Below are 13,211 nucleotides of genomic sequence, written 5' to 3'. Positions count from 1 at the left end.
GCTGGGCCTTGCTGCCTGTGGGAGCCTCTGAGCTGCTGGGGAGTCCTGTGGAACAGATGAGCTGTATTCCAGCATACGTCTCCCTTTCGGAAAGGGAGGGAAGGAAAGAGAAGATTCTGTTGTGCCCCCACACCCACCCCATCCTGAAAGCTGTAAGGGACTATTTTTGTGTGCCTCTTTTTATCCTGGTGGCTGTAAATAGTTGAGAGATGGCGGTTACAGAGATAAAAATGCTAATTCCAACCTGGAAAGGAAAGATGGATGATCCCACAGGAAGTGGGGGGTGAGGAGGGGAGGCCAGGATCTTGCCCTCTGCCCTGAGAGGCTGCACAGGAGGTGGAGCGGAGGGAAAGGTCAAAGTGCTTCTGTTCCGAGACACTTGAAGGGAGGGAGTGGTTAGATAAGGGGCAGGGCGGGAGCACCTTCCCGTCCCTGGTTTGGTTTTTGATCGATTGTTTTTCTGAGCACGGTTTCTCTGCATAGCCCTGGCTGTCCAGGAGCTCACTCTGTAGCCCAGGCTGGCCTCGGACTCAGAGATCCGCCTGCCTCTGCCTCCCGAGTGCTGGGATTTATCTGCCTCCCTGCCCAGCTCTGTTGTGTTTTTAAATGTACACCGGAACAAGCTAGTGGTGGCGCACGCCTTTAATTCCAGCACTCAGGAGGCAGAGGCAGGTGGATCTCTGTCAGTTCAAGGCCAGCCTGGGCTACAGAGTGAGTTCTGGGAGAGCTCAGGACTGTTTCACAGAGAAACATTGTCTTGAAAATAAAATAAAAATTAAAAAAAAAAGTACATTGGAAATATTGCCTTCAAAGCATCTGGCAAAGAGAGATTGCCTTTAGGTTCATCTCAGACCTCAATACCCATTCTGGGTCCAGATGTGAGGGACAGGTGGCCCTATACACCTGGTTTCTAGCCTTGTCCCTGCTTGGGTGGCAGGGGTGCGGGGGGCATGTATACTGGAGGCTGGAGAGGGACGGAGGTGGATTAAACCATCTCTAGACAAGCAGGGATGAGGGAGGGAGAGAGGTGTGGGTGGGTGAAACAGGGATGCCTGTGGTGGGTGCCAAGCTGGGGCCCCCACCCCTGATTGGTCAGGCTGTGCATCCATGGAGTGGACCTCTTCCTTCCCCTGACAGTTTGAAATTCCATTTATGTCTGCCTCTTCCTTCGCTTCAGTGGAAGACGGGGAGGGAGAGTCAGTCGGGAAAGTTCAAGGAAGGGATAAGGGCTTCTGCTTCTCACCTCTAGTTCCGATTCCCCCGAGACACTCACCGTAATACTCATTCACGTGTTTGTCCTTTCCTGTATCTTCAAGGCCTTCAAAGCCTGACCACAGATAGGATTGTCCTGTTCTCTCAATGATATGTGACCCATCAGATCCCTAAAAGTGGCCAGCAGGGACTCAGAAACTCCTTGGTCACGCAGGGTCTCGGTCCCTGGGCTGCAAAGGTCTGGACCTCTGGCTCTAGTCTGTGCCTGCTGGCCTGTCTTGTCTCAACTGCCCTGGCTTTTAGCATCCCTACCTGCAGCCCCCCCCCCCCCCAGCCACTACATTGATTGCTGAAGCAGTGGGCAGTGAGTAAGCTCTTCAACATGTCAGTTTGGATGTGAAATTATAGTCACCTTTTTTTTTTTTATTTAGTAACAGATGATGCCTTGGACTACAGTTAGCAGGGAAAGTGGAAAGAGTTTAGTTACCGTGATGACATTAGAAATTCTGATTTGAAGCCTTAGTGGTGGTGGTGGTGGTGCACACCTTTAATCCTAGCACTCAGGAGGCAGAGGCAGGTGGATCTCTAACTCAGCCTGGTCTATGTGAAGAGACCCTGTCTCAAAAGACCAAAAAAAGAAAGAAAGAAAAGAAAAATTCAAATTTGTTTTTAGTACAAGTTAAAGCCTGTCAAGGAGTTTTTGTTTTCCTTTCTTTTCTTTTTTTGTGAGGTGGTAGTGGTGGTGTTTCAATGTTTCAAGACAGGTTTTCTCTGTGTGGCCCTGGCTGTCTTGGAACTCTCTCTGTAGACCAAAGATTAACCTTCCTCTGCCTCCCATGCTGGGCTTAAAGGTGTGTGCCACCACTGCCTGGCTTTTATTTCCTTAATTTATGTGTATATTTGCGTGAATAAATGCCATCTGTAGGACAGTGCCCACAGAGGCCAGAAGAGAACGTCGAATGCCCTGGAACTGCCTGACATGGGTGCTGGGGTCAGAACTCAGGTCCTCTGTAAGAGCAGCAAGTGCTCTTAACTGCCGAGGACATCTGTCTCTCTAGTCCGCAGTCAGGGAGTCTGGCCGCGTGGCTGCGGAAGAAGCCTTTGCTTCGATTTTGTTTAGTGTGCGTTCCCACCTGCGCCCTCCCTAAAATCCCCTAGCTGTGTGTCCTCCGCACCTCCATCTCCTCACTGGTGAAGTAGGGAATCGTAAGGTTATCATGACAACTCATGAGTCGACATAGGCTTAGTATATGATGCCAATCATCCCAGACAGCTCGTCTCAAGAATTGCCACGGCAGCAGCTGTTACAGCTGTGGCTATCGGGATGCGATTCTGCAGCAGGCTTCTTCCAAGTTAGCCAGCTCCTCAGGTCTTCTCCATCGCTGAGGTTTTCTTTCTCTAAGATAAACAAAACAAAACATGGTAGGTGGTGTTTTCTGCCTAGCCGTCAGCGTGAAGGCTGCCTGGGGTATAAGGGACCAGGCAGCTGTGGAGCAGTCTGGTCTGCATGAGCGCCTTCGGGTGTGAGGAGCTGATCTGTCAGTCTGTTCTTTGTCAAAGTCTCTGGGAAGTGATGCGCTCTGTTGGTTCAAGTCATCAAAAACGCTGGGGCACGTGGGCTGCAGGCACGGATGGATCTGGGTGCCAAATCAGTTTTCCATCCATCGTTCTTCTTTCTTGGTGGGCTTCATTCTACGGCAGGGTTCTCCCCACACCCTCATCATGGATATTCCGCACAGCCCTAAATTCGACAGAAAGAACCTTGCCCCCCTTTTAACACTTAACAAGCAAAATCGCACAGTAAGACCCGTACACTGCCTTGAGTCACGTATGTTCTCTTGAATCCATCACTTGACCAGAGTAGTGGATGCCTAGTTGGGCAGTTTTGAGTCGTGGATGAGGCCCTGAAAGCGGTGTTGGGGTCAGCTCCACGGGGGTGTCTCACGTGGAAGGATGTGTTCCCAGACTAGAGGATTGCCGTTCTCAGCCTAAAGGAATGCAGACTCTAGGCCGGCTAAAGACAGCATCTGACCTTCGGACTGGCCTTGGGATGTTTGAAATATACAACCTCCAGCTTACATTTGTTGAATGCCAGCTGTCTTCTAGAAAGTTCTAGGCCCGAGAATTCAGTGGTGAGTTCAAAGCCTCACTCTGCAGTTAGTCAAGCTGTGTTGCTCTGCCGAGTCTGGGCGTTTGTTGCTGGTACAGTTGGAGGCCGCTGCCTTTGGTCTCCCCTCGGACGGTTCCCAGGAAGGCCTATGCATGCCTCTTTGAGACGCTTTTGACCCGGCCTGTATTTTACTCAGGACACAGTTTGTGACCTCTGCAAGGCTGTGCCCATAACTTTTAGGTTTTGTTTTGTTTTGTTTTCTTGGAAAATGCAGACCAGGGCTGTTGGCTGTGGCACCATGGTCAAGTCCTTGCTCTGCATGTACAGGGGCCCTGAGTTCCGCCTCAGGCACCTCGGCAAAACAAAACAAAACAAAACAAAACTGGACTATTTGAGCTCTGCTTGAAACTACTGTGTGATGCTAGGGAAATCAGCAATTTTTTAAAAATATACATTTGTTGCCGGGCGGTGGTGGCGCACGCCTTTAATCCCGGGACTTGGGAGGCAGAGCCAGGCGGATCTTTGTGAGTTCGAGGCCAGCCTGGTCTACAAAGTGAGTTCCAGTACAGTCAGGGTTACACAGAGAAACCCTGTCTCCAAACAAACAAACAAACAAACAAAATACATTTGTGTGTGTGGTGTGTGTGTGTGTCTGTTCATGAACTCATGTGCTCATACCACAGTGTGAGTGTGGAAGTTAAAGGACACCTTGGGAGTTGATTCTCTCTTTCCACCATAAGGGTTCCAGGAATCAAACTCAGGCCATCAGACTTGGCAGCAGGTCCCTACCCACTGAGCCATCTTGCCATCTAAGCCCTTGTTTTCTGTTGGTAAAGTGAAGAATTAAGAAGGATGACTGTGGAGGCGTGTGCCTAGACTGCAAACATTGCTCGACTCTTTTTTTTTTTTTTTTTTTTTTTTTTTTAAAGATTTATTTTTATTATGTATACAGTGTTCTGTCTGCATATACACCTGCAGGCCAGAAGAGGGCACCAGATTTCATTACGGATGGTAGTGAGCCACCATGTGGTTGCTGGGAATTGAACTCATGACCTCTGGAAGAACAGGCAGTGCTCTTAACCGCTGAGCCATCTCTCCACATTGCTCGACTCTTAAAGCTGGGGTTGTAGGCTCACACACTTGGAATGGTGAAGCAGGTTGTGAGGTGTGGGATGTGGGGAAAGGGAGGTCATGGAACATGGCCTACAGCCTGACCAAAATCACTGTGAGTTATTGCCTGAGTGCTTAAGAGGTGTGGGTAATTTTGTTACCTTGTATGTGTGTGTGTGTGTGTGTGTGTGTGTGTCTGTCTGTCTGTCTGTCTCTGTATGTGTGTCTGTGTATGTGTGTGTGTGTTTGTGTCTGTGTGTGTCTATGTCTGTCTCTGTGTCTGTGTCTGTCTCTCTGTGTGTATGTGTCTGTGTGTGTCTATAAAGCCAGAGGTTGATAGTGATGTCTTGGTCACTCTTCACCCTGATCATTTGAGACAGGGCCTTGGCAGCCACACCAGGCTTTGTTTGTTGGTTTGTGTTTTGTGTTTTGGTTTTTCAAGACAGGGTTTCTCTGTGTAGTTTTGGTGCCTGTCCTGGATCTCACTTTGTAGACCAGGCTGGCCTCGAACTCACAGAGATCCGCCTGCCTCTGCCTCCCGAGTGCTGGGATTAAAGGCGTGCGCCTTCACCCCAGGCTTTTTTTTAGGAGGGTGCTGTGGGGCTGACCTCTAGGTCTTCACGCTTGCACAGCAGGCATTGTACCGAGGGAGCCTTCTCCCTGGTCTCCTCCTGGTTTTTGTTTGCTTGCTTGGTGGGGTGGTTGGTTGACTAGCTGTGGTGGCACATACCTATAATCCTAACAGTCAGGAGGCTGAGGCAGGAGGATCACAAATGTAGCCTGTGCCACACAGTGCCACATGCTCTGTCTCAATTTTTTTTTTTTTTTTTAATTTTAATTAAAAGGAAAAGGGAGCCGGGCGGTGGTGTGGTGGTGGCAGCGGCAGCGCACGCCTTTGATCCCAGTACTCGGATGAACTCACAGAGCCAGGCGGATCTCTGTGAGTTCGAGGCCAGCCTGGTCTACAGAGTGAGATCCAAGACAGGCCCCAAAGCTACACAGAGAAACCCTGTCTACAAAACAAAGCTAAATGTTCAGCAGGCTGTCGGTCCTTTGCAACAGAAACCACACAGTAGTTCCTCCATAGTCACTTGGAGTTTTTCTTGGACCGTTTGGTTCTGTGTTTGATTTTTGAGACATGCCCTCACTGTGTAACCCTGGCTGGCTTCAAACTTGCTGTGTAGGGTGGTGGCGGTGGCACGTGCTTTTAATCCCAGTGCTGGCAGGTGGATCTCTGAGTTCAAGGCCAGCCTGGTTTACAAAGTGAGTTCCAGGACAGCCAGAGAAACCCTGTCCTGTAAAAACTGCTCCCCTCTCCAAAAAAATTTTTTACTATGTAGCTGAGAATGAACCTTGAGATCTTGAACAGCTTCTAATGCCCCTGCCTCTACCTCCAGAGTATCACAGCGTACACCACGGTACCTGGTTTTGCCGTTCTGGGGCCTGAACCCAGGGCTTCTTGCATGCCTGGTCTGCATTTGAGCCTCATCCCTAATTGCTTGTTAAAAGAACAAATGAATGAATTTCCTTTAAGGGCCTTGGGCCTCAGTTTCCCCAGGCGACAGAAGATGTGGCTGATTAGGTCCTTTCCTGATTCCAGGGATGACATCATTCCTGGTCTTGGTAGGATCTGTGGAGCTTACTTGGTCCTTTATGTCCTGGAGTGCCAGGGAAGAGGGGCCCTAAGGACCCTGAGGGACTTGGAGGAAGATGTGTCCCTGATTTCAAGGCTCACCAGCTGAGTTGTCGCACAGCCCCATAGTGGTTCAGCTCAGCTCAGCTCAGCTCAGCATTTGGCAGGCAGTAGTTGCTGATTGGAAACGGCCCCCAGGAAATGGAAATGGCCAGGCATTTCCTGTAGGCCTGTGCCACTTGGCTTTCTGGCACAGGAAGGAACATTCCTCTCATCCTGGCCCGGCACTCGCTCCATCTGCTCCAGGAAGGGTCTGGTCGCTCCGCTGGGTGCCCTGGAGTGAGGAGGGCCTTCTGGGCGGGGCAGTGCTTGCGATCCGTGGGGAACTGCGGGGCTAGGCCAGGCCAGGCCAGCCCAGGACTGCTGGCATTTTGTCAAACCCAGTGCCGTAGGAAGGTCCTCTTCCATCCTGTGTTCCCATCCTGCCCCTCCTTGCAGAGGGCTTAACACCCGAGCGGAGTTACTCCATGCCTGGAGCCTGCTGGGCTTAGAGCAACTTCAGCACCGTCTTTTTATGCTAAACCACTGTCTTTACGTTCAATTTTCTGCTAGAGACGTGTTGGTAGCTTCGTTAGATTCTCCTAGGATCTCTGGCCCCTAAACAAGTCAGAACACTGGCTGAGATGGTAGGGACGGGACAGGATCCTTCTACACAGCCCTCTTGGCCTTCTCTGGTTCGTCTCTTCCCTAGACCCGGACCTGCCTGTCTTCCCAGGCAGCCCTAGCCTGTGTCTGGGTGTTTCTGTTCTCCTCCTTCCTTCAGACCTTGAAGGCCAAGCCTGCGTCAGAGGCGGTGGCGAGGGAGGCCCAGGCCAGACACCGGCTTGGCCAAGGAGACTTGATTAAAAAGCAGCTTTGTTGGGGGTGGATGGCTTGGTGTCCTTGGCCTGGAGTAGAGATCGATAAGCAATTGTTTTTCTGTTGGCAAGGAAGAAGAAGAAAAAAAAAAAAAAGCTCCATTGATTCTCACAGGCCCTGCCAAGCCTCGTTTTCTTTTCAGGAACACTTGTAGCCCCAACAGAGGTGGTTCTGAGAGGAAGGACAGGCCGCCTGTCTCTCCTCAGGGTGGCGGAATCCACACAAGAGCAGGTGGACTCACTGGGACAGTAGTTGCTCCGGAACATTCTGGAACGCAGCCCCTCTGTTCGTAGGCATTGTATTGAAGGGGAATAGCTTTTTTTTTTTTTTTTTTTTACCACTTCAGACGTGTGTTCTGAGTGCAGGGCTCATCTGCTCCCCATGATTATCTGGACGGTGTCCATCTTAAAGGTCAGGAGACTGAGGCAGGGAGAGGCTATGGCAAGCTGGGAAAAGGGTAGGCCCTGTCTGTGTGGACTGTGTGGACTTCCAGCCAGGAAGAGGAGCATCACCAAAGGATACGTAAAATAACAGCAGCCAGACTGCAGAGAGTGTGGGACTTGGGTAGACTCGTCCATTGACAGGGACGCCAGGGCAGGGCCCCAGCTCCTGACGGCCTCTGTGGTGCCCTCAGCTGTGGCATACCCTGTCTCTGCCCTCGTAGTGCTGGGGTTGCAGGTGCCGTGAGGTGACACCCAGCTTTTAAGGGGTGTGCTGGGATTGGAGTTCAGGCCCTCAGGCTGTGCTGCAGACACTCCTACCCACTGAACCATCCTTTCAGCTCTTTGTTGGGGATTCTTTCTTTGTTAAAAATAAATTCCATACAATATATTTTTGTCATTTTTTCCCCCTCCCTCAATTCCTCCCAGGTCCTCCCTACCCACCTTCATACTCTTTTTCTCTCTTAAAACAAATAACCAGCCGGGAGGTGGTGGTGTATACCTTTAGTCCCAGCACTGGAGAGGCAGAGGCAGGTGGCTCTCTGAGTTTTGAGGCCAGCCTGGCATACAGAGCGAGTTCCAGGACAGCCAGGGCTACACAAAGAAACGTCTTGAAAAAACAATAGATAGATAGATAGATAGATAGATAGATAGATAGATAGATAGATGATAGATAAGTATAAATAAAGCAAGCAAACAAGAAAAACCCACCACTTTTTTTTTTTAAGTCATGAGTGGGCACATGTCAGGCCCAGGAATGCCGAGGCTTTTCTGATTGGAGGAGTCCCAGCCACCTTGCCTGACACAGTAGATGTTTTGCAAGTAATCCTGAATGGATGATTTCAAGAGGGCCAGGCAACGTTATCGTGTCTTGGCGGGGTCCTTGAGGGAGCCCTGAGTGCGCGCCGCTTTTACACCTTCCTCTCAAGGTTCTCTTCTACCCGGGTGACCCGGGAGGCCATTCTCTTCCCTCACATCTCTGCCAGCACCCACTGGTCTCACAGCACCCAGAGAGAGCCTCCTTGATTAGCACACAGCTGCCCGCCCATTTGTGGATGCCCTTACGTAGCTCCAGCAGTGCCTGTGACATTTGTCCACCAGAATTTGTCAAACACACGCGAGCCAAAGGTTAATATTCTGTCCCCGCGACGCTGAGGATTGACAACCTGCAGCTGTGTGTCGGTCTCTTCTCTCTCAAATTGATATAAAAGTTCATGTGACATAAAATTGACTTTTTGGGGGGAGGAGGCGCAGTGCTGGGGGTAGAGGTCTTCTCCAATCCTCTCAAGCTGCAAGCTGTACCCCAGCCCTCTAATTAATTCCCCCCCCCCTTTTTTTTTTCCTTTTGAATTTGAGACAGTTCTCACTATGTAGACCAGAATGGCCTGGAACTCACAGAGCTCCTCCTGCCTCTGTCTCTGGAATGCCGGGAATCAAGGTATGTGCTACCCTGCCCGGCAGACGAACCCTCCTGAGATCAATAGTTCATTGCATTTCGTACATGCATGGGGTTGTGAAATCCCCACTGTTGTCTAGTTCCGAGACATCTTCACCAGGATGAAAACCTGCACCTCCTGGCCCCCGGAGTGCTCCGTGGATTTGCCTAGTATGGAAATTTCATTTCCCCGGAATTATGCAATACATAAGGGCCTCTTGGGACTGGCCTTGCCCTTGGCATGATGTGTTCAGCTTTGATGGGTGTTGCAGTCACGGCCGGTGCTTCTGGCCCTTTTATGGCTTCGGAGTTTTCCATTGTATGGACCTCTGTTCATCTGCTGACTTCCTTCTCTGAGCTACAGTGTCTAGTGCTGTTGGGGTGTGCCCTTAGGGATGGACCACGTGGAAAGTCTTTTAACTTTTTGAGGACCCACCCACAGGCAGGCAGCCATCTTGGTTTCTTAGGTGGTGCCTGGGGTTTGAACTCAGGTTCTTGTCCTTGTAGGACAGTCAGGCTTACCACGGAGCCATCTCCTCAGCCTGCTTGTTTTGAGACAAAGTCTCAGTCTATAGCCCGAGCTGGCCTGGAGCCCCCACCCACTTACAGTACAGAGGTCTGATAGCACATCCGTGATGCTGTTTGTGACGTCTTACTAGTCCGTGGGAGACGTCTGCCTCAGTCATGGAACATGACATGACAGATACAGGTAGAAGGGTTTCATTTAGCCTATCTAGCATGTAAAAAATAGTCCAGATAATTACTAATTAAAAAAAACTGTGTGTGTGCGTGTGTGTGTGTGTGTGTGTGTGTGTGTGTGTGTGTGTGTGTGTTAGTCTTGTGCCTGTGGCAGTGTGTGTGTGTGTGTGTGTGTGTGTGTGTGTGTTAGTCTTGTGCCTGTGGCAGTCAGAGGCATCAAATCCCTTGGAACTGGAGTTAGAGGCATGGGTGCCGGGGAATCGAACCCGGGTCCTCTGCAGGAGCAGTAGGTGCCCTTAACTGCTGAGCTTTCTCCTTTGCACCAGATAATTTTACTAGTTAAAGAGAAGTCAACAGGAACTTTAGAGATACCGCAGTCAGGGGTGGTTGGTGGCGTGTACCTTTAATCCCAGCACTCGGGAGACAGAGGCAGGTAGATCTCTGAGAGTTCGAGGCCAGCCTGGGCTACAGAGATACCGCAGTCAGCGATCTGAGCTTGAGCCCAGCACTCAGGGCAGCACATGCTCACAAGCCCAGAGCAGGGGAGACGGAGATCGGCTGGCTTTCAGGGTTTGCTCACCAGCCAGCCTGGTCTAATTGGAGACCTCAGGTTCTACTGAGAAACCCTGTGTCCAAAAACAAGGTTGGAGGGCTGGAGAGATGACTCATTGGTTAAAAGGACCTGGCTGGGTTCAATTCCCAGGACACACATGGCACCTTACAACCACCCATAATTCCAGTTCCTGTGATTTTAGTGCCCTTTTTTGGTCTCTTGAACACCCATCACACATGTGGTGCACATACAAATATACGCAAAACAGCCATACACATAAAATAATTTAAAGCCAGGCTGTGGTGGCGCACGCCTTTAATCGCAGCACTCAGGAGGCAGAGGCAGGCAGATCCCTGTGAGGTTGAGGCCAGCCTGGGCTACAGAGTGAGTTCCAGGACAGCCAGGGCTACACAGAGAAACCTAGACCCTGTCTCAAAAAAACCAATAATAATAATCACAATTGTTATTATTATTATTTAAAAAATTAAAAACCACCACCTCTACTGCCAACAAAAAAACCAAGGTGGAGAGGTTTTTTTCTTTGTTTATTTGATTGCTTTTCTTTTCGAGACTGGGTTTCTCCGAGTGCTGGGATTAAAGGTGTGTGCCACACCACTGGCCAGGTGGAAAGGTTCTTTGACAACTGAGGTTGACCTCTGACCTCTGAACATACACGTATACACATGTCAACTCATACACATTCCTACACATATCAAAAAATCAAGAGACCTCACTTATTATTCTCTCTCTCCTGAGACAGGGTCTCTCTGTGGCCTTGGCTGTCCTGGAACTTGCTGTGTAGACCAGTCTGGCTTCACGCTCAGAGATGTGTCTGCCTCTGCCTCTGGGATTAAAGGTGTGAGCCACCATGCTCTCTCTCTCTCTCTCTCTCTCTCTCTCTCTCTCTCTCTGACAGAGTCTCATGTATTTCAAGCTGACCTCAAATTTCATTATGTAGTTTAAGTACATGACGTTGAATTTCTCATCTCCTGCCTCCACTTCCAAGTGCTGGGATTACAGGCTGTCCCACCACGCTATTGTATGTGGTCCGCCACGCTATTGTATGTGGTGCTGGGGATCAAACCCAGGAGTTTGTGTATGCAAGGCCAGCTGGCTGCCACTGACTGAGCTACTGTTCAGCCCCCATAGATTCTTGCTTGATGGAAAGAAAAGTGGGGACTGGGGAGCCAGGTGGTGGTAGACCCAGACCCCCACTGAGTGGCACTGCCCATAGCTGCCAATCCTATTAGGGCCCACAGGGAATCTCTTGGGGCTTGGGGCTCCTTATACTTGTTTCCAATGGGAAGTGAATTTGGGTTCCTTGTCATGGTGTGTGAGAAGGAATGCAAAGAGTACATTGCTTTTTTTTTTTTTTTTTTTTTTTTAATGTGTGTGAATGCTTTTGCCTGTATATATTTCTGTGCACCTCATGTGTGCCTGATGTTCTTGGAGATCAGAAGAGGGTATCAGTTCCCCATGGAATTGGAGTTACTGATGTTTATAAGCCACCATATGGGTGTAGTATTGGGAATCAAACCCAGGTCTTCTCGAAGAGTAGCAAGTGTTCGTAATTCTTAATCATGGAACATTCTCTCCCACCTTCAAAGAATACATTTTTTTTTTTTTTGGCATGGACTGGGAGATCATATCACATCCTATTTTGCAATAGTTTCTTTTTTCAAATACAGCTCTTGTTGTATAGTCCAGGCAGGTCTTGAACTCCTCTTCCCACCTTCTGAGAGCTGGGATTATAGGAATGTACCACCACAACTGGCTGCACATTTATTTTTTATTTTTTTATTTTGAGACAGAGTCTTGCTCTGTAGCTCAGGCTAGCCTGGAGCATACTATGTAGCCCAGGCTGGTCTTTAATTCCTGGTGGTATTCCTGCCTCAGCTTCCCAAGGGTTATACCGCCATGCTGGGCTGCAAGTTTCAAGGAGACACAAAGCAGACACTAGCCTGGTCCAGAGGGAGCGACTCGCTTTCCTGTCCCTGCCTGGCTGACCCTTTCTCTCTTTCTACAGCAGCCGGGCTGCCGATGGAAGTGCCCCGGCCTGGCGGATGAAGTCGGTACACACACCATGTCATCATGTGTCTCTAGCCAGCCCACCAGTGACCGGGCGGCCCCCCAGGATGAACTGGGAAGCGGGGGTCTCAGCCGGGAAAGCCAGAAGCCCTGCGAGGCCCTGCGAGGACTCTCGTCCTTAAGCATCCACTTGGGCATGGAATCCTTCATTGTGGTTACCGAGTGTGAGCCAGGCCAGGGTGTGGACCTCAGCCTGGCCCGGGACCAGCCTCTGGAGGCTGATGACCAGGAACTGCCCCTGGATGCCTCGGAATCTGAGGCACGGCCTCTACTTTCTGGTCGCAAGATGTCCCTGCAGGAGCGGTCCCAGGGTGGGCCAGCCTCCGGCAGCAGCCTGGACATGAACGGACGCTGCATCTGCCCATCCCTGTCCTACTCGCCACCCAGCTCCCCACAGTCCTCCCCCCGGATGCCCCGGCGGCCCACAGTGGAGTCTCACCACGTCTCCATCACAGGTTTGCAGGTTCGTGAGCTGTGAGGTGGGGGTAGGTGGGGACGGGAGGATGACCTGAAGGACAGTGGAGGCTACAGACGGGCATGAAGTCTCAAAAGAAAGGGAACACACAACCCCTTCACATTTCAGCTGCACAAACATTCATTTTTCTCTTTGACCACTCCTGGGTAAGCTTCCTGTGGTGCAGACCGAGGGAGGGTGTCTCCTGTAGGCTGAGGGAGGAGCCACCCTTCACTGCTTCTTCCCCAGTAACGGTTGAACTGCGTCTTTGAGACAGGATCTCACTATGTAGCCCAGGCTGGCTTTGAACTTTCCATGACCCTCTGTCCTCAGCCTCTCGAACGCTGAGATTGTACAGGTGTGTGCCGCCATGCCTGGCATTCGGAACCGCTTTTTTTTTTTTTTTTTTATAATGTTTTAGATTAGTTTGCAAGTTCTAGGATTTTATGTCAGCAGGTTCATTGCTGGAGCGCTCTTTTCTTTTCTTTTCTTTTTTTTTTTTAGCTCAGTTTTCTTCTCCGGCATAATGATTTTGAGATTAATCCACACCATCGGGTAC

The 13,211-nt window shown here is 50.3% G+C and overlaps 1 protein-coding gene across 4 annotated transcripts in view; it reads left to right on the top strand.

Moving 5' to 3' along the window:
• Camkk2 (calcium/calmodulin dependent protein kinase kinase 2) overlaps positions 1 to 13,211 on the top strand; it is a 52,195-nt gene that overhangs the window by 3,545 nt on the left and 35,439 nt on the right. For all 4 annotated transcript variants that reach the window (XM_059249873.1, XM_059249872.1, XM_059249875.1 and 1 more), the window contains exon 2: positions 12,137 to 12,661. In XM_059249873.1, the coding sequence (XP_059105856.1) occupies positions 12,194 to 12,661 (468 nt within the window). In that variant the 5' untranslated portion in view covers positions 12,137 to 12,193. The remainder of the gene's footprint in view (positions 1 to 12,136; positions 12,662 to 13,211) is intronic.

Source organism: Peromyscus eremicus, chromosome 23, assembly GCF_949786415.1.
Source record: "Peromyscus eremicus chromosome 23, PerEre_H2_v1, whole genome shotgun sequence".
NCBI classification, from domain to species: Eukaryota; Metazoa; Chordata; class Mammalia; order Rodentia; family Cricetidae; genus Peromyscus; species Peromyscus eremicus.
Note: the sequence above shows the minus strand (reverse complement) of the source record. Positions and strands in the feature narration are given on the sequence as shown.